At 45.5% G+C, this 22,707-nt stretch overlaps 1 protein-coding gene across 2 annotated transcripts in view; it reads right to left on the reverse strand.

The window, feature by feature from the left end:
* Positions 1 to 254: 254 nt before the first annotated feature.
* STXBP6 (syntaxin binding protein 6) overlaps positions 255 to 22,707 on the reverse strand; it is a 62,131-nt gene continuing 39,678 nt past the window's right edge. For both annotated transcript variants that reach the window (XM_083165952.1, XM_083165951.1), the window contains exons 3-6: positions 11,428 to 11,558; positions 5,202 to 5,367; positions 3,235 to 3,392; positions 255 to 1,136 (exon numbers count right to left, since the gene is read on the reverse strand). In XM_083165952.1, the coding sequence (XP_083022078.1) occupies positions 1,113 to 1,136; positions 3,235 to 3,392; positions 5,202 to 5,367; positions 11,428 to 11,558 (479 nt within the window). In that variant the 3' untranslated portion in view covers positions 255 to 1,112. The remainder of the gene's footprint in view (positions 1,137 to 3,234; positions 3,393 to 5,201; positions 5,368 to 11,427; positions 11,559 to 22,707) is intronic.

The following is a 22,707-nucleotide window of genomic DNA, read 5'->3' on the forward strand; positions in this document are numbered from 1 at the left end:
TCATCAATCTCAGCGGCGCTCGGAGCTTCCCGCCTGACTCGGATCTGGGCGCAGGCAAAAAGTAATCGCACCCGAAAAAGGGGGGTATTCAATGTGTAGCTCGATCGCCGTGACCTACAAATTGAATACCCCCCTTTAACTACCAAAATCAACCTATGGGTTGTTTTTTGTATAAAGCCCACAATTCTATGCAGCACATAAACACCACAAATACATTTTACGTCTCCTTGCAAAACAACAAAAAAGTCTGCCAGCATTGTCTAAAGATATACATAACCATTTTATTGCTTAGACCGTTATTATGCAACATGGTTCAAAATTAAACACATGGAAATGTTAAAAATGTGCCGGCTCTGTAGAAACACCGGCATGTCAACCGTGATGGCGATCTCAACTCCAGACGATGTTAAAATTTGCCGTAAAAGTACAAAAAACAAATGTCCAGCGAGGCAGACGAAGGCAATGCAAACCAATCATTCTGTACGTGCTTGTCTGCGCAAAGCTGCATAATATTGCCGATGGAAACAGAGGGGTCCGAGCAAGACTTTAATGTATAGTAGATTCAGCCAGCACTAATAAGTTCACCAATCTCCCCACAACCAGCTCCTTCTGGAAGGAAACATTCACATGAGTGCACGTATCTGGCTCACCAGCTGAACCGCCAGCAAGCTCGGTACACAGTAGGTCCTGCATCACCAATAACGAGCCAACTTCGCTGGTCACATCCCCAATGCACTGTTCTGGGAATGGCCTTGGAATAAAATCCGTCCGCTGATAACTGAATGAAGTTCCGATTGATGTTGGTGCTGCAGTAACATGAAAAATGGCTGCTGGAAGCGGAACCCTGCATTTTATATCCAGAACTAACTCTACACAGAGCAAGAGTGTACCCTGCATTGGCACCACTTGGACATGAAAAGGAAGATGGAAGAGGCCGGAAGAGATCAGTAAGTGTCCCATTCAAAATAAAGATTTATATTTTCATTAGTAACCTTGTGCTGAGGTTTTGGCATATAGAGTTCGGCAGGGGAAAAGGGCGGTCACATTGTGTTCATCCATTCTATTTGGCAGGGGAAAAGGGCGGTCACATTGTGTTTTTCCATTCTACAGTGTCAGCATTTATGCTTCATGGCAAGCTGTAGAGAGAGGTAAAGTATTGCAGGCGTTAGATTAGGACAGACTATAGAACATTACATTAGAAAATACTCCATCAATGGGGAATAAACAAAACCTTTGGCCAAATGTGCAGATGGAGCCGCTCTCGATGTTATCGCCAGAGCGCCAGCCGCTTGTAACTGGCGGGTGGCGCGGCGTCGTTCGAGGACGAGCGATTGCTTCACACGCTCGTGAGTCCATGCCAAGAATGGAGCCCGAGTGTCTCCGATGTGTGCGTGCCCCATTCGTTGGTGCAAGCTGGCGCTCGGCGCGACAGGAGACACTTGGATGACACCAGCTCCATTATTGAGCAATGGCAGTTAGGAGCGGCTTGGCTAGTACTTCATCATTTGTTAAGGCTAAATACATTTGGCCCCTTGTGTCCGATGTAAGAGTTTACAAACCAACCAGAACATGCTAATTATTCCCTCCCCTTTAGAATGTGAGCAGGGCCCTCCTCCCTCATGTGTCCTTCCTTCTCCATACATCTAATCCCTCGGTTTTACCCAATAACATACAATCACTACATTGCCAATATATATGGATACTTAATTAGTGCTTTGTCATTTCATTTACAGCCATTACTAACAGGTGCAATATCCAGTCACACAGCCAAAGTAGAATTGATTTTAACCCCTTCAGTGGTGGGTTTTTTGTTTGGGAGCGCTCCCCACTGGGTGTTTTTTATGGGGAGTGCTCCCTTAAAAAAAACCCACCACTACCTCCCTGGGTCCGGGCAGCGCCGCTGCACTGTCAATCAGCGGCTGCCCGGACCTTCCCCCCCCCCCCCCCCGCGCCGCGTCCCTGTCCCCGGCAGCTGGCTTGTCATAAGCCAGCGCCGGGGACTTCAATAAGAAACCCGGGGGGGGGGGGGGGGGGGGGGAGGAGGTGGCGCCGCAGAGGAGAGGGAGCCGGGCAGCGCGAAGCTGCCTGAGATCAGTGAGTGAACTCAGCAGCGCCAAACAGTGGCCATCCTGAGAATTTTCCGTGCTTGCCAGACTGGGCACTGAGGCAGAGCCAGGAAAATTCTCGGGATTGCCACTGAAGGGGTTAAGGAATAGATTCATCATTTTCAACCATGACACTGGTCTACACACTTGGCGATATTGTCCACAATATCGCTCAGAGGCTCATTATGACTGACATTGTAACAATATCTCCAAGTGTGTATGGGGCTTTACGGACAACGACCTTTCCACCTCTTTCACTTGATGTAATGATACCTTCAGAGTTTATGGCCTCCAACATTAATGTATATTTTCCTACTTTTGTAGTTTCCTCTCGAAGGGCCAGATGTATCCAGATTCAAAAAAGTGATCAAGTGGACAGTGATAGGCAAGCAGCCAATCAGCTCCTACCTGTCATTTTTCAAACCCAGCCTGTAGCACGACAGATAGGAGCTGATTGGCTGGCTGTTTATCACTCTCCATGTTATCACTTTTTAAAGCTCGATACATCTGGACCTTAGGAAGCCAGAAAGGAGATGCAGGTGGCCGGTGATGGGGGCCTCATGGGGAAAAGATGTGAATCGCACATATTACAAAAAAGGGGAGAGGCCAAAGTGATCCAATTACCATAGAATTGCATAACGAGTACCGAGCTGCTCCTCATGGACCAAGGACTCCTAGTATTACCCTCCCTATTTTACACACTTCACTATGAAGTGTGTAAAATGGTCTCCCACACCTTTTACAGGGGTGTGGGAGACTAAATGAATAACTGAGAGTCCCCTGCAGGGTTCAGGAGAGTAGACCAGTACTGTATGTATTAATGTACCGTGGCAGTGTTGTAGACATGGGTCACAATGACACAGCTATGATGTAAGTGACAGAAACACAAACAGAGAATCCATATACTTCTGCTGAAGCTATGAGCCATGGCATGTACTAACTTTCTCACATGTGCTGATTATTTTGATAAATTGACAAAGCACAATATGCTGTGTACTCTATCACATACGATTATATGTATCAAACGTTAAGGCTTGATGAATATATTGTTTGTATAGTATGAAAGAAGATTTGATAGGTTTTCACCTGACTGCAAGCATACACACGCCCGGCATATACTCGTCCTCACCTTGTGAGCGGTGTCTGCAAACTGTTGTGCACTATTCATCATTTCTGCTGTTGATTCCTCAGCGCGACCCAGGCGCTCCCCGCGCTCATTCAGGGCTTGGCTCGCTTTCTGTACGGCGCTAGTGACACTGTCCGCAGCCGTGTGTAATATACTGTTCCCTGTAAAGCAAAAAATACATTGGTTCTTAACATAATGAGTGCAAAGATAATTTGCCAAAATAAGGCCCTTATTCAGATATGATCGCAGTACAAATTTGTTTGGAAAATGGGCAAAACCATGTGCACTGAAGGTGGGGCAGATGTAACATGGGCAGAGAGAGTTAGATTTGGGTGGGGTGTTTTGAAACTGAACTCTTAATTGCAGTGTAAAAATAATGCAGCCAGTATTTACCCTGCACAGAAACAAAATAACTCACACAAATCTAACTCTCTCTGCCCATGTTACATCTGCCCCACCTGCAGTGCACATGGTTTTGCCCATTTTCCAAACAAATTTGTACTGACATTTAATGTTTATCTTATATAGGAAATAGAATCTTTTTTTTTTCACAACATTTTTATTTTTAATTTATATAACAAACGTGAGCAATGCTGGTATTTTCAGTGGATATTTTGCACATGTTGGCTCTCAAAGGGTTAATTGTGGCCAATATGAAGATAGCTTAGAAACTTCCACATACATACAGTATATACAGTATAAGACTTTAAAATACTTGCCCCATAAACTACAGGAGTAAGTGTTCGATTTCTGGGTGAAACCGGACCACCTTACTGCAATAAAAATCATTATAAATATTGGAAACTATCGTACCAGGCAAGTGTGGCGTATCATTAAGCAGCTGGCGCTGCTGCCTGCCTCACAAGCTGGCTCCGTGTGTCTGTGGCACCTTTTGTGGGCTTCTGAGAGTAAAGCAAGACAAGCACAAGGTGTAGTGCCAGGATGCCACCTCCACACAGGACCCAGCAAATATGGAAGGTTAATGCTACCAACCTGTACCTCTCCCCATGCTCCCCAGGACTCTGCCATTCTGCTGCATGCAGACACCTATTGGTGCGGATGACCACATATTTAGTCACCAGACGAGGGAGCCACTAACCTTGCTACCACCATCCAAAGAGCACAGTTTAGCAGCCATCAATGGCTGATATTGATGAAGACTTGGGGCTCTGGGAAACTATATAACTGTGGAGCCAATGGCCAAGTTCCCCTGAACACAATCCCACTTGGCATCTCCTCAGCTGGTTCCAGTCAGACCCCACACCTACAGCCACTTAGTGATATCCAATATTAAAAAATGCAAGTAAAACGAACACAAACGCAATAAAACAAAAGGTTGCAAACAGCAGCCCAGGAGGATGTGACGGGTTCTGTCAGGATGTGTGTGAAAAGTAGCCAATAAGGGTATAGAATGAGAGGAACCGGACTTCAACTGTGCATCTAGAAATGACCATGCTCCTCCCACCACTATATTCCACTCTTCCTAGGATGGGGGAAAACTATTACTATTCAATTTTGATATTTCAAAAGTTTGGCAGCACTATTGCTGCCAGTTGCGGTTCATTGTCAGCCCTCAGAAGTCCAAAATATCCAATGTATATCTAATTACCGTCTACCACTCATGATCATAGTGAAATACAACCACTCCAATTATACTGTATACTTTGTTTTTCATTTTCTTGCAGTACATACAAAAAAATCTAAGCCACCACATTTAACAAAACAGGTCCCCGATTTTACTTTCAAAGGAAAATATGAGTCAGCATGGAACCAGGAACACAGAAAACACACACACACACACACACACACACACACACACACACACACACACACACCACATTGCAAAAATATATTAGGTGTTATAGCATTTAACACTCTCATCATATAAAAATCAATAAATCACCAACTTCCTGATTTCGGCTGTCCCTACTGTCCAATTGGTCTCTGGACTTGGCCGAAGTCACACTCACCTGAGAAGAGTCTGGACTGGCAGTTGATGAATTCAGGCTTCCTGTCCGCGACGTATCTCTGGCAGGCGTGATGCAGGATTTGGAAGAAAGTAAATTTCTCTGAACCAGAACTAGCCGCCCACTGATCAGAGGCATTATCAAACTGAAGGTCAAACTCTGGGGATTCCTGTAAAGCACAATGTACGCAACATAAGTGACAGTGCATGCTGGGAAAAGTAAGGTATTGCAAGAAACATATATTCACTGTAAATCGGAGGCGGAATATATTCTGCCAGTTTGATATTCTGCCTATTCACAATGGTTTCCTGGCGGAAGATCAAACAGGCGGAAGGTAGCCTTTAGCCTGACTGACAGCACCCTGCCCGCCACCCAGCACTCTCACAGGCTGAGCAGCGGCGCTGACAGCAATAGTAATGAGCGAGGACCCAGTGAATATTAATGAGCGGATCCGCGCTCCATCGCTGCCAGGGATATCGGTGCTGACAGCCGCACATGTAATGCCCGCAGTGGTACTGCAACTGCCACACACAATGCCCACAGTAGTGCCGCTTCTGCACATAATGCCAATAGCAATAACTCAGTTTATCTAATGCATACAGTGGTAGCGCCCAGTACACACATAATGCCCACAGTGGTAGCGCCGTGTATACACAATGCACACAGTGGTAGCTCCACTTATAAACCTAATGCCCACAGTGGTAGCTCCGCTTATAAACCTAATGCCCACAGTGGTAGCACTCAGTACAGACATAATGCATGCAGTAGCAGCGCCGCTTATACACATAATGCCCACAGTGGTAGTGCCGCTTCTACACCTAATGCCCACAGTGGTAGCTCCGCTTATAAACCTAAGGCCCACAGTGGTAGCGCCCAGTACACACATAGGGCGAGATGTATTAAAATACATCGCCGCCCTTCGCTCCCCCCCCCCCCCGCCGTGATGCCAGCGCATATGTACTAACATATGCGGCTGGCATCGCGGTGCGGTGACGGAGCCCCCCCCCCGCGATACCTGTACTCTGGTGTGCAGGGGGTCTCCGTCAACTCCCTGCCGCCTGGCTCTCCCTTCACACCAGGGACAGCTAAGCAGGCTGTCCCCGGCGCCTCCTCCTCCCCCCTGCAGCCGGAAGGATGTCCGGCTGCTTCACTAGGGGGAGGAGGGGTTTACCTTCCGGGGTCCAGGAGGACCCTTCAGGAAGGTAAGCCAGAGGGGGGGTCGGCGAAAAGAAGCCCATAGGCTTCTATAGGGTATCGCCACCCAAAGGTGGCGATACCCTTCAATGCGGTTTCATTTTTGATACATTGGAAAATGTAGTAAAACCGGGATTTTACCGCATTTTCCATTTGATACATCTCGCCCATAATGCCTTTAGAAGTAGCTCTGCTTATACACATAATGCCCACAGTGGTAGTACCGCTTGTACACCTAACAACCACAGTATTAGCTCCAGTTATCTACATAATGCCCACAGTAGTAATGACCTGCCACCCGCATCCCATTTATATAGTGCAGTTGGCAGCATAAAATCACTGGCCAAACCTATGGATTAAAGCATTGAATGGATTGTGACACCAGATATGTTGTATATATTGTGGTATGCCCCTGCCACAGGGTATACGTGGGCAAAACTGTCCGTACTCTGAAGGAGAGAATTGCGGCACGCCGCTCCTCCATAAAGAAAGCATTATTCAAAGTGGACAACACCACTCCTCCGGTCCCGAGACACTATGCTAACTGTGGCCACCGGATGAACGAATTTAGGTTCATGCCGATTGACCACATCCCCCCATTGAGAAGAGGGGGGGATCGGCACAAGAGATTGCTCCAACGTGAGAGCCAATGGATCTATAATCTACAGTCGCTTGCCCCCTCGGGCCTCAATGAGGAATTAAATATGTCAGTGTTTATCTAGATGTGTGTGTGGGACTAGATGATGGATTTCGACCTCTGGCCTTAAATATGTAAATATTGCGTCAATGGATCTTTATTGTTACCTTAGAAGTATTTTCTGTAAGTTCCCTTTCAGTTATTATTATTTTTGATAATGCATGCCCAGTGTGTATGTGGTCCTAATAGTAGATAATGGGAGATCTAATTGGATGACACGTATGATTTATTAGTGTAATTCATCCACCCATTGATATCTTACCACTAACACACACTGGGCAATGCTTATCCGTTTTCTTTTGTTATATTTTATTTATTTTCTTGTGTTCGCGATGTATATTATTTGTATTGTATGATACTGAATGGAAATGCCGGGTCTCCATGGTAATGGATGTGTCACGATGACAGCATCCGGTGCTGTGCGGCTGCTTGAACAGCCCCCTGCATCCCGTACACCCGCGTTCATGGTTCCTATCCCTGCAACTTGGTTCCGGGTATTGGTACATGACGCTGGAGCGGAAGTAGGGAGGCGGGGTGATGGCGCCGCAGCGAGAATGGCGTCTGCGACGCAGCTAACATGTGAGTATGGTTTATTCCACATCTATTTAAAGGCTACATTGGGCATATACCCGTTGATACCCTTTGAGAAAGGCGCTGAGCGCCGAAATGGCCCGTCAGGGTACTGGTTTGTCCCACGGCTGCTGCCATATCCCAAGATCCGTGCTGCATTCATGTAGATCTGCTGCTGCCCGTTTTAAGTATTATGGCCTTATACATTGCTTCCAAATAAATGTATGCTTCTTTGATTTTCTCATCACGTGGATGTGCTGGTCCTATCACTGGCTACTTGCTATTGGTATAAGACCCTGTATATATTCATTCAGCAGCACAGTACCTAGAATATTGACATAAATGTCTGTCCTGGATTAAAGGTACAGTTGACAGAGGAATCCGATTGGACTAATATGTAATATACAACACTCATTCATCAAATCCCCTCTCCCTTATGGACTGTGACCTGATGAGCAGGGTCCAACGACCTGTCTGTAATGACCTAGTCTTGTTGTATTACAGTGTCCCATATAGTAACGTATAACAGAATACGCCGGCGCCATACATAGAGAGTAATACATTAAATGATTACTTGGAAGCGCCAACATGCAGATCACGTTAATAGCTCATTTAGGATTATGAATGCCGGTGATGTCATTTACTTGGGTGTTAAAGGTTTAATAGAAATCCCAAAATGAAGCAGTAAAGTACATACAGATCATAGAAATCCTCAGGGAAATATGCAAGCCATTCACCCATTGGCTGAACAGAGATTAAGCAGGGTTAGGGAGATCTATGATTAAAGACTTAACAGTCTGGAAATGTATACGTGACTCAATGTAAAAGCAGAAAATAACCCAACCTTCCCATTTAATATTCATTATTCTAAATACCAGGATAATTGATATTCTAGGTCTATGAATATTTTGCCTCACACCTGTTATATACACATCACTGACCTAAATTCAGTACACCCCATACCAGAATAATAGCTCTTCCAACTCGTATGGTGGGTTTCCAACAATGGATCCTGGAGATTATTTGCCTGAGAACAACCAATAATAACACTGAGTTCTAGGCCCTTATTCAGATCTGATCGCAGTACAAATGTGTTCTCAAAATGGGCAAAACCATGTGCACTGCAGGTTGGGCAGATGTAACATGTGCAGAGAGTTAGATTTGGGTGGGGTGTGTTAAAACTGAAATCTAAATTGCAGTGTAAAAATAATGCAGCCAGTATTTACCCTGCACAGAAACAAAATAACACACACAAATCTAACTCTCTCTGCACATGTTACATCTGCCCCACCTGCAGTGCACATGGTTTTGCCCAATTTAAGAACACATTTGTACTGCAATCAGATCGAAATAAGGGCCCTGGTCAGGTAGATCTGCTTCCTGAGGTCTGTGCTGGATTAATATTCGTAGGTGCCAACAGCTGGGTGTGACCAGGAGAGTACACAGGATGCAGACACAAATACTATAAGGAAAACACTGGCACGTTAAATGTAACTATTTGTTTGCCAGCTATTACTACTTACACTTCTGGTTCCCTTACTTGCTGCTGGTTATTGCAAATAGCTCAGACTAACATTTAGGGTTACAATAGCTATTGGCACATTATGTAGATCAGGTCATACAGCTGGCACAATCATTCCTGCAAGACCTGTTATTTGTGCTCTTGCAGCTTCGGGAGGAGCTTAGAAAACAATGCACAGACACACAACAAAACATAGACATGGGTACACAACAAAACATAGACATGGGCACACAACAAAACATAGACAATGGGCACACAACAAAACATAGACATGGGTACACAACAAAACACAGACATGGGCACACAACAAAACAGACAATGGTACACAACAAAACACAGACATGGGCACACAACAAAACACAGACAATGGTACACAACAAAACATAGACATGGGTACACAACAAAACATAGACATGGGTACACAACAAAACATAGACATGGGTACACAACAAAACATAGACATGGGTACACAACAAAACATAGACATGGGTACACAACAAAACATAGACATGGGTACACAACAAAACATAGACATGGGTACACAACAAAACAGACAATGGTACACAACAAAACATAGACAATGGTACACAACAAAACATAGACATGGGTACACAACAAAACATAGACATGGGTACACAACAAAACATAGACATGGGTACACAACAAAACATAGACATGGGTACACAACAAAACATAGACATTGGTACACAACAAAACATAGACATGGGTACACAACAAAACAGACATTGGTACACAACAAAACATAGACATGGGTACACAACAAAACATAGACATTGGTACACAACAAAACATAGACATTGGTACACAACAAAACATAGACATGGGTACACAACAAAACATAGACATGGGTACACAACAAAACATAGACAATGGTACACAACAAAACATAGACAATGGTACACAACAAAACATAGACAATGGTACACAACAAAACATAGACAATGGTACACAACAAAACATAGACAATGGTACACAACAAAACAGACAATGGTACACAACAAAACAGACAATGGTACACAACAAAACAGACAATGGTACACAACAAAACATAGACATTGGTACACAACAAAACATAGACATGGGTACACAACAAAACATAGACATGGGTACACAACAAAACATAGACATGGGTACACAACAAAACATAGACATTGGTACACAACAAAACATAGACATGGGTACACAACAAAACATAGACATGGGTACACAACAAAACATAGACAATGGTACACAACAAAACATAGACATGGGTACACAACAAAACATAGACAATGGTACACAACAAAACATAGACAATGGTACACAACAAAACATAGACAATGGTACACAACAAAACATAGACATGGGTACACAACAAAACATAGACATGGGTACACAACAAAACAAACATTGGTAAACACCAAAAGGTACTTGTTTCCTAGCACGGCGCCCGTCGGGTCCCATCGCATACCTTAAGGTATGCGATGGGACCCGACTGACTCGATTTTCGGGCTTTAAAGACGTTTTTAATACACTTTAAAAATCGGTCCCATCGCATGCCATTATAATGGCATGCTATGCGATGCGACGTGACGCGACCCGATTTTTCCATTGGACCCAATGTAAAAATGGTCCCCGAGACCCGATTTTAAATTGTAAACCCACCCTCATGGTTAATTATGTGAAATGCCCCCCCATTGTTAACGCAACACCACGATCAATGTCAACCCGAAGCATGGCGAGCGTAGCGAGCCCGCGAGGGGCAGTGGTACGCATCCTGCAACCTTTTCATACCCCCACTATCCACGTCGGCGTGGAGTTGATTTTATATAGTGTGGCGAGCGCAGCGAGCCACCGAGCCCGAAGCGTAAATCTATACAATGTTTTAGTTTACCAAAGGAAAAATATAATAGTTACCACCAGACCTAATTTTATTTGAAATATTAAAAATATCTTCGGTAAGTAAGAAACATAGCAGAATATAAATCCTATTTAGCATACAGATCACACACAGATCACACAGATACACACACAGATACACACACAGAAACCCATACAGATCACACACAGAAACCCATACAGATCACACACAGATCACACAAAGAAACCCACACAGAAACCACACAGATCACATACAGGTCACATACAGAAACCCACACAGATCACATACAGAAACCCATACAGATTCGTACACAGATCACACACACATATGAGGTACCGGTTATCTCTTTAAGCTCTCTACTCACCCGATTGGGGTCAATACCGTTTACTTGTCTGAGTTGATCCAGGGTCCATTGAGACCGTCTCACAAAACACGATGAGCCCTCAAATTGTTTAACCTTGGTGATGTAGACCTGAGGGGGTCTCTTGTTTGTCACTGAATATAGGGAAGAAAAAACAACCAGTAAGTGTCTAAGAAAAACTATTTCGTGCACATATTGTAACCAACATTTATTGCGATTGCAACATTGACATTGCAATTATACAACAATTTCATTTAGGTGAAGTGAAGCAGTATAATCCGACAATGCCCAGTAGATGTTACAATGATCTCTATAAAAGTACAGTACTAGTACACTGACATAATTGTGGACCACCACAATAAAATAGACCACCCACCTCCCTGACACCCACATACCCACCACCTCCCTAACACCACCCCATACACACTCACCACCTCCCTGACACCACCCCATATACACTCACCACCTCCCTGACACCCACATACCCACCACCTCCCCGACACCACCCCATACACACTCACCACCTCCCTGACACCACCCCATACACACTCACCACCTCCCTGACACCACCCCATACACACTCACCACTTCCCTGACACCCACATACCCACCACCTCCCTGATACCACCCCATACACACTCACTACCTCCGACACCCACATACCCACCACCTACTTGACACCACCCCATACACACTCACCACTTACCTGACACCCACATACCCACCACCTCCCTGACACCAACCCATACACACTCACCACTTCCCTGACAACCACATACCCACCACCTCCCTGACACCACCCCATACACACTCACCACTTCCCTGACACCCACATACCCACCACCTCCCTGACACCACCCCATACACACTCACCACCTCCCTGACACCACCCCATACACACTCACCACTTCCCTGACACCCACATACCCACCACCTCCCTGACATCACCCCATACACACTCACCACTTACCTGACAACCACATACCCACCACCTTCCTGACACCACCCCATACACACTCACCACTTCCCTGACACCACCCCATACACACTCACCACTTCCCTGACACCCACATACCCACCACCTCCCTGACACCACCCCATACACACTCACCACTTACCTGACACCACCCCATACACACTCACCACTTCCCTGACACCCACATACCCACCACCTCCCTGACACCACCCCATACACACTCACCACTTACCTGACACCCACATACCCACTACCTCCCTGACACCACCCCATACAGACTCACCACTTCCCTGACACCCACATACCCACCACCTCCCTGACACCACCCCATACACACTCACCACTTCCCTGACACCCACATACCCACCACCTCCCTGACACCACCCCAATTCACACTCACCACTTCCCTGACACCCACATACCCACCACCTCCCTGACACCACCCCATACACACTCACCACTTCCCTGACACCCACATACCCACCACCTCCCTGACACCACCCCATACACACTCACTATACCCACCTCTACTTTCCCGACACCTCCATACCCACCACTACCTCCCTAACAACAGAATAAAAGAGTAATGAGCGCTAAAAGCAGGGATAGGTTAAGAGTAGTGAAAGATTTAAAGTAGGAAAAACACCTGAAAAAATAAAATAATTAATGTAAACAGCTCTTCCCATGGTTTGTGGTCCTCAATGCCCTGGACTGCACAGAGACCAATCCAAATACCGAGGGAGATTCAATTTTTTTTTTTTGCGCACCTGATGGAGCAATTCAATTGGTGTTGTCAACGTGGATGAATGACACATATGACCACATTTTTGCTTGCACACTCCTGAGGTATTGAGCAGAAATCTGCAAAGGGTCCATAGTTTGGGGACCCAATCCACTGCTTTAGATGGGGCTTACCTGCTTTAGATGGGGTTACCTGCTTTACATGGTAAACCTACTTTCAGGCACTGCAAGCACTCTCGCCAGATCGGATCAAATTGAACAGCTCCATCAAGAGCCCATTAAAACACCTTAAAGACCCCAACTGACTACTTGACAAGATACCAAAATGAAATGCAATAGTTTCTTAATTACTTTTCTGCTTCGGAGCACAATATAAGTATGTCATGCATTCTATCTGCCTGTTCTCACAATGGGCGAGATGTATCAAATGGAAAATGCGGTAAAACCTCGGTTTTACCGCATTTTCTAATGTATCAAAAATGATACTGCAGTGTAGGGTATCGCCACCTTTGGGTGGCGATACCCTATAGAAGCCTATGGGCTTCTTTTCGCCGCCCGCCAACGCAAACCCGCCGCCTCGCAGACCCCCCCTCTCGCTTACCTTGCCTGAAGGGTCCTCCTGGACCCTGAAAGGTAAACCCCTCCTCCCCCTAGTGACGCAGCCGGACGTCCTTCCGGCTGCAGGGGGGAGGAGGAGGCGCCGGGGACAGCCTGCTTAGCTGTCCCCGGCGTGAGGGATGCAGGAGCCGGCTGGGAGGTGACGGAGACCAGCCGCACACCACATTCCAGGTATCGCGGGGGGCCTCCGTCACCGCATCGCGATGCCAGCCGCATATGTTAGTACATATGCGGCGGCATCGCGGCACGGGGGCCGCGAAGGGCGGCGATGTATTTTAATACATCCAGCCCAATACCTTTTTGGAAAACTAGAGATATGCGCAGTGTTTTTGTTTTAAATTTGGCAAAAACCGCCCTCAGGAGTTTTGCTTCGGATTTAGATTCAAATAAGTGTAAAAAAAAATAAAAGTGAATAGTTAAATTAATTTCATTATTGCAATCCAAAATCCGGATTTAAAATCCAAATTCCGAACCGCTGGAATATTCGATCCAGGACTTTATTCGGATCAGCTGTCTTTCAGGGATCTGTACCATGCTTTTGTCAGGTTTGTATCCACAAAATTCAGGTGGATTCAAATTTCTGGAGAACCAATCGCACACCTCTGGTCAGAACCCAATGTGTGATTAATATAAACAATGTTCAGTAGAGACATTACTTACAAAACATGCACATCGAAATACACTGGACCAATTGTCCCAAGGTATGTATCTATTTGAACTCATCACAGACCCCTCCATACCCAACAGTAGCTATTAGACTCCTCAATACCACCAGCACCAGCCATTTAGATAAAGGCGGTATCCAATTAGCTTTGGTAACTTACCCCAGCTAATGAATTTGGCCAGAGCAATTCAATTTACTCAGATAAGCAGCAGTTTTTGAGTAATATGAATGGGGTGCCCCAGACACCCTAATCATAATCCGCCATCTACATTGCCCCAGACACCCGAATCATAATCCGCCATCTACATTTCTATACCAGCACTTCTAAGTTCCCACTTTGATCCCTACGTAAATATAAATAGATTCATATATATATATATATACACTCATGGGGCAATCATACTCGTTCATTCTCCTGTAACACAACACAGTGATCAGCACAATATATGGGTTTTGTGTTGTTAGCTACAGAGAATATATAACGAGTGTAAGAATGTCATGGTCATAGAGAAGACAGAAAATCGCAGTCTGCAGGCTTTAGTGCACTGCATCATTGGGCGGGCGATGCAGAACAGACCTGAATACCGTATAATGTATTCATTATTCATACGAACGGAGAGAACAGACAAATAATCAGAGTCCCTTTCATTAGAGGAATCTGTAGCTCGGGTGCTACAATGGCAGTCTGAGGATAGCGGTTACGGTACTTGTGTATTTTGGCGGCGCCCCCGATGTCCGTCGTACGACGAACAGATCGCATCGCATGCCATGCACCCGATGGCATGCGATGCGACGCGATTTTGACCCCCTATACGACCAAAAATCGTATAAGCACCCTAAAGGGTGCTTTTGAGCACCCAAATGGGTGCTTACAATGTTAAATGCACCCCCACGCCACCCCCCCACTATAAACGTGAACCCGAAGCGTTGCGAGCGCAGCGAGCCCGCGAGGGGCGGCGGTACGCGTCCTACGACCTTTTCATACCCCCACTATCCACGTCGGCGTGGAGTTGAGAATAGAATAGTGTGGCGAGCGCAGCAAGCCACCGAGCCCGAAGCGTGGCGAGCGCAGCGAGCCCCGCGAGGGGACGCGGATACCTTCACAGGTAAACGCGTCCCTTCGCGGGCTTCACAGGTATCCGCGTCCGCTCGCCACGCTTCGGGCTCGGTGGCTCGCTGCGCTCGCCACACTATTCTATTCTCAACTCCACGCCGACGTGGATAGTGGGGGTATGAAAAGGTCGTAGGACGCGTACCGCCGCCGCTCGCCACGCTTCGGGTTCACGTTTATAGTGGGGGGGTGGCGTGGGGGTGCATTTAACATTGTAAGCACCCATTTGGGTGCTTAACATTGTATAAGCACCCATTAGGGTGCTTATACAATGTTTAATCGCATCGCATCGCATCGTATGGCATTGTATGCCATGTACAATGGCATACAATTTCAAAATTGTATGCCATCGTGCACTATCGTACGATATCGCGTCGCATCGCATACCATCGTATGCGTTATGGTATGCGATGCGATGGGCGCCGCCAAAATACACAAGTACCGCGGTTACTCTACCAAATCTAGTTGGACTTTGTAATGCTTTGAAATACAGAAGATGAGTGAGAGGTTCCCATTCTGCCCTCATGTTGTTCAGCCCCAAGTCAAACAAAAACCTTTAATATACACTCTTGGTACTTGCACATGGGTGTACTTTTCCTATCACTTACAGATACATAACAGTCACTGTGCAGCCAATAAAAAACTGACGTAGATTCGACAATCCGCGAAACAGATCTGACTCTCTAAAGCCTTCAATGCGGTCGGCAATGGCAGCATTGAATAGGTGCGTGACGATATTTCCTCGGTCAGAAAATATTGCCAAAGATTGACCGGGATATTATCTTGCAATGCAAACAGCTGGAAAGTGCAAAAGCAATAGCTGCAGATGAAGACAGATATACATTTTTTCAAAAGGCATTTACCTTTACCTTTCTTATTTTTATATACCATATATACTCGAGTATAAGCCTACTTTTTCAGAACATTTTTTATGCTGAAAAAGCCCCCCTCGGCTTATACCCGAGTGAGGGTCCCACTTAGGTTTTCCCAGTTTTTTGTTGTAAAATTAGGTGCCTCGGCTTATATTTGGGTTGACTAATACTCGAGTATATATGGTATATGGTTTTGATTAAATATTTTTTTTTCCCGAGGAGATGTATTAACAATGGATTGAGTTTGTATACAAAAGGACCGCATACGATGTATCGTATGCAGTCCAGTCGCCGCCAGGTGAGTTGACGGGGTATTGCATGCAATACTGGTGGATGGGCATCTGTACAATCCAATCCCTTACCCTTAATTAAAACTTGACCCTAATACTCTAACCAAATCCCTAATCCAACTCTAAACCTTAATAACAGCACCCTGAAACGGCAAGCTAGATGTGCCAAGCGATTCTGCACCATCATATTTTATTTTATGGCCAAGTACGCTAGACTACTTCAGGAGTGAAGAAGAGGACAGATCTACACCGGAGGGGCCCCGTGAGTATAATTTCCTTCCAAAGGTCCCCCTATGGAATTCTTCGGACACCCGGACCCCAGTACACCAGCCACCAGGACCAATGGAAGGTGACCTACCTACGGGCTCAAGATAGGTAAGTATCAGTATGTATGGCCTATGCATGTATTAAGTTTTATTTTTCATGTGTGTGTCAGTGTGTTTATTTAACTATTTCTATTACTGTGGAACTACAAGTTCCAGTGGGCCCTTTAATGCCCCGCATGCTGGGACTTGTGGTTCTCCAAGTCCCAGCATGCGGGGTAGGCTTGCTGGGACTCATAGTTCCACAGTATTAGACAATAGATTTTATTTCTATTTTTCCTGGGCAGGGACATTCTGGAAGGGGGGACACCTTCATTGTGAGGGGTGCCCAGGCTGACCAGTCAGGGGGTAATGCTTTGACTGGGGGGACTTGTATAAAAAAGAAGTCTCCCCCTGGCTGTGGCATTACCCTGCTGGCTGGTTGGGCCTGGTGCTGGTTCTTAAATACGGGGGACCCCTAGTCATTTTATCCCTGTATTTTGGGAACCAGGACCGGCCCTTGAGCCTGGTGCTGGTTGTAAAAAATACAGGGAACCCTTACTCGGTTTGGGTTATTGTTTTAACCTTTTTTTTTTTTTTAAGCCTATACGCCAGGAAAATGAAGTCTATTTTCCTGGCATATCTGGCCGGCAATTATCGCATGTTTACCGCTAATTAGCGGCCGTATTTTAGTAAATTAGGAATAGCCATTCTTTTGAATGGTGATTCCTGTCGTATTCCATCGATGATGTATCCATTCGTATTTGTAAATACAAATGTGCCCTTAATACGAATACGAAGGTGTTTTTCTGGATACAAATACACCTATTTTTTTACAAATTTAGTAAATTTACCCATAGTTTATATGTTTAGGGAATAATAATATATTTCATTTATATAGATTTTACCTCCTGTAAGATTCAAAGGGATGGATTCAATTGTTCTTTACATCGGCTGCCACTAGATGGCGCCCAACAGAGCAATCCAGTTTTGCTCCGTTTCGGCAGCTGGGGAGATTTCAGCCCACAGCCTCCTGTACTAAATAGGATTACCCTGGGTGGAAAATGCCGTCCCTACAACACACAACATGCCCATAACATCATGTCCATGTATTATTCCAGGTGTCCATGTTGTATATTACAGGTGTCAGATCAGATTGCCATGGAATCCTTTATAATTCACTAACACAGCATATATGGTGTCCAAACTTATTATAAAGTGAAGGACTGCGACTGTAGCGCTGGGGCTATCTGTAGTAATGATCAGCCATATAAACCTGGATACGCTCAGGGTACGCTCGGGAAATGTAGCGCAGGTTAGCGATGAGCGCATACTTCACAACAGGAACCTCCGGCGTTTCCGGAATTGACTATTCCCTCTTGACATAAAGCTACACGGATTTCCTCATCCTCAAACAAATCATGCAAACAATTACAGAACATACAGTGTTAGGCGAGCCACATGGAAACAGGCACCGCTCCTGCCAGCCCACAATTCCAGAGGTTGAAGAATCCAAACCCTTACAGCAGACCAGTTCATGATACCAATGTAATAAACTCATGGATACATTTAAAATCTGAATTAAATATAGAATTAGTGTATAGCTTTTAATGCCTATAGAGTGTAAGCCTGCGAGCAGGACCCTCCTACCTAGTGTGGCCAATTCCGGGATCGGGATCGGCGGGATCCCGGGATTTGGCCTAAAAAAGTCCGGGATTTCAATCCCGGGATTGGAGAATCCAATCCCGGGATTTCGGGATTAGACTGCGCATGCGCAGTCTAATGCCGGGCAGCGTCTGAGCACTCGCTCAGACGCTGCCCGGCTGTTCCCGTTACCTGACCCGGCGTGCGGCCTGCATAGCGTGACAGTAGAGGTCACGCTGCGCAGGCCACACGTCACCAGTGACCGCCTGCCCGCCTCTTCTCCGCCGCCCGCCAGCACGCCGGCCTGACTCCGCCCGCCTCTTCTCCGCCGCCCGCCTGCCTCCGCCCGCCTGCTGTCTTCTATGGAGGTGCACTTGCCGGGAGGCACTGTGCACCTCCAAACCCACTCCCGCCAGCCCGCCCGCACCCTAATGTAAGTAGATGTGCGGGTCGGCCGGGGTGGGTCCTATGCTAAAAATGTTTTTTTTTTTTTGGTGGGGATCCCGGGATTGAAAAAATGCCCCGGGATTGGCATCCCTACTCCTACCTCTATGGGGGAAATTTACTAAGATGTGTATTCTACTTCACATTTGATGTTGCTATGGGCAACCAATCAGAATCTACTTATTTATTTAGCACTTTCTAGAAGATAAAAGATAGTATCTAATAGTTTGCCCATAGCAACATCACATGTAAATAGAATACACATCTTATACCCCTTTCACACCGCACTTGTTAAACGGTATATTGCCGTTTTTTTTTCCCATTTCAAAACATTTAAGGCTGCAGTGGGAAAGCGCCAGAGTTCATTTACCGGTTAAAGATAACCGGTATTTCAATACGTTTAAAAAGCAGAGTCCTACACGTTTCACAGCCGATTTCTATGCAGTGAGAATGGCTCTGAAACGGTATTTAGTAAAAACAACAGATTACAGACCTGTGATAGGCTGTCCCCTGCAGTCTGCCTTCAAACGTGTTCAGGGGAATAAAGGGGTTGACTGATGTGAATGGTACTTAAATGGTATTTAATATGGTAATCTACTGCAATGTGAAGGCTCAGACCCGTTTTAAATACCATTTAAAAATACTGTTTTTTTAAACGTCTAGGCAGAGTGAAAGTAGTATTAGTAAATTCCCCCTAGTTTGTTTTATACCTGTTGTTTCCCATTGTAAAGTGCAATGGAATATAATATACTGCACTATATAAGAAACTGTAAATACATAATAGTAACTACTTTCTCCATTACAAAATATTTTCCCACAGCAAGACAAATACGAAGACAAACAGTATCTCATTGCATTTGATAAAATGGTGTCTTACGGCAAGAGAAAGTAGACATTACAGGACATGCTTAAAAATAAAATTTTACTTTAATTGTAAATCTAAAAAAACTAGCACAGATCACATAAAAAGAATAAAACCAGTATTAAATAGAATTCAAATTCTATTAGTTTGACAGCATATGGAATAATAAATAATCAACATCTACCAACTAGTGTTCTCGCTGGGCTGTTTTTAACATGTGCTCTGTCTCTTTAGCAGCAACCTGCTAAATCAGCCAGCCCGTCTGTCCTCGCAGCCGCCTGGTTCTAATAGGACTGTAGCAGCTGTCAATAGCACAAGTCGGATGAACTACAAAAGTAACAATGTCGGACAGCAATATACGAGCATTAGGCAAATAGAACAGATAGGGGTTAAGGTGACAATCGGGAACAATGCAGGTGACCTATTGGCACTTGTAAATGGTAATTAGGAGCATTCAATGCATTGAACTGGAACACCTAAATTAGTATTTAATCCTGGCTTACTGGGCCCATGGGAAAGGCAAAGCCAGTCAGAATGATAGATGGATAGTACCGCAGTAGGAATCAGTGTACCAATGCCAGGGCCAAAGCACAAACTGTAGAAAACAAATAGCGGTACTAGCACGGCGCGCATTGCATACCATAAGGCATACGATGGTATGCGATGCGATACGATGTTAGCCAATGTTATACAATTTTAAATTGTATACCATCAAATTGTATGCCATTGTATGGCATATACAATGGTATACAATTTTAAATTGTATAAGCACCCTAATGGGTGTTTTCAATGTTAAATGTAAGATAAATATAAGATAAATAACTGTATAAGCACCGTAATGGGTGCTTACAATATTACAAGCACCCCCCACGCCACCCGTACTATCAACACCTACTCGAAGCCTGGTGAGCGCAGCGAGCCCGCGAGGGGCGGCGGTACGCGTCCTCTGACTTTTTCATACCCCCACTATCCACGTCGGCGTGGAGTTGATTTTATATAGTGTGGCGAGCGCACGCGGAATACATGTGAAGTTATGCGCGTCCGCTCGCCACGCTTCGGGCTCGGTGGCTCGCCACACTATATAAATTCAACTCCACGCCGACGTGGATAGTGGGGGTATGAAAAGGTTGCAGGACGCGTACCGCCGCCCCTTTGCGGGCTCGCTTCAACTTAGTGTTGGCCCCTCTTACACCAGCCTAGTCCCTGCATTTTCTGGTGTGAGGGGGAGAGAAAACCACTCTCCTCCCCCCACCCCCTTTAACCGGCTATATCTTATAAGTGGCTATGTGCCAGATGCACTAAGCTTCAAAGTGATAAAATGGAGAGTGATAAACAACCAATCAGCTCCTGCCTGACATTTTTCAAACACAGTCTGTGACATGACAGGTCGGAGCTGATTGATTATTTCAGAAATAAAAAAAAAAAATCGATTTACCTGCAATATCTCTGGAACTGATTGACCGATATGGACCAACCTGGTATCAGATTGAAGGGCCAGCGTTTTGGGATTGAATTAGATCAACCCCTGGCTTCTGTGCTGCTGGGGTGTGTGTGTGTGTGTGTGTGTGTGTGTGTGTGTGTAACTTCCAGCCATCGGAACCGGATGGGGGTCGGAATTAGCGGTTCCCATGTTATCCTATGGGGAAAACATTCCAGCTTTGCCCAGCGGTATCTCCGTTTCTCGGGGGGGGGGCTAGCAACGTGAGGCCAGGCTCGTTGGAAAGCCCCTGTCCTCAGCTACAAAAAGAGCAAGTCTAAGTGATTGTTCCTAAAATTAAAAAATGTTTTTTTTGTTTTTGTTTTTTTAATCAGACTCCGCTATGGAGGTGCGAGAAAAAAAAAAAGCTGAACAGATTTCTATAGAAAATCACTGGGTCCTTTTTTCTGTCTTCGAATCAACTGGAAACCCCCAGAGCTGCAGAACCCCCCCCCCCCACGCAGCAGTTTTTTTTTTCTTTTTTTTCAATTTAGCACACACTCACAGCCTAACGCCTAACCCGAAGATGGGATCCGGTCATATTGTCTACAGCATTTAGGTCTACAAGCATTAGGTCTACACCACTAGGTCGACCTGCATTAAGGTCGACCTGCATTTAGGTAGACATGACTGAAGGTCGACAGGGTCATTAGGTCGACAGGGTCATTAGGTCGACAGGGTCATTAGGTCGACTTTTATAAGGTCGACAGGGTCATTTGGTTGACATGGGGAAGGTCGACAGGCAAAAGGTCGACATGGGGTCATTTGTTTTATGAGTCGACATGTGCCGACAGGCGGTATTTCATGCCCTACCATCCACTAGGGCGTGGCGGGAGAATAAAATAGTGTGCCGAGCGCAGCGAGGCACCGTGCCCAAAGCATGGCGAACGCAGCGAGTACTATGTTGACTGTGTCAACGCAAAAAAAAAAAAAAAAAAAATGAAAAAAAAACCCATGTCTACTTTTTCACTGTCGACCTAATGACCCTGTCGACCTAACACATGTCGACCTAACCCATGTCCACCTTCAGTCAGGTCGACCTAAATGCAATTCGACCTAATGGTGTAGACCTAATGCTTGTAGACCTAAATGCAGTCTGACGAATGATCCCATTCCCCCTAAGACCCTTACCAATGCCTATATGTAATCCTCCCCCAAAGCCTAGCGCTTACCCGTCACACATATGAGTTCAGGCTGCAAGTGGGGATGCCGGCATCATTATTGTGACTGCTGCCATCCCATACACAGGTGGGCACACCCTGATCGTTTATAACTTCCAGCT

The sequence above is a fragment of the Crinia signifera genome, chromosome 12 (genome assembly GCF_055691185.1).
Source record: "Crinia signifera chromosome 12, ASM5569118v1, whole genome shotgun sequence".
In the NCBI taxonomy this organism is placed as follows: domain Eukaryota; kingdom Metazoa; phylum Chordata; class Amphibia; order Anura; family Myobatrachidae; genus Crinia; species Crinia signifera.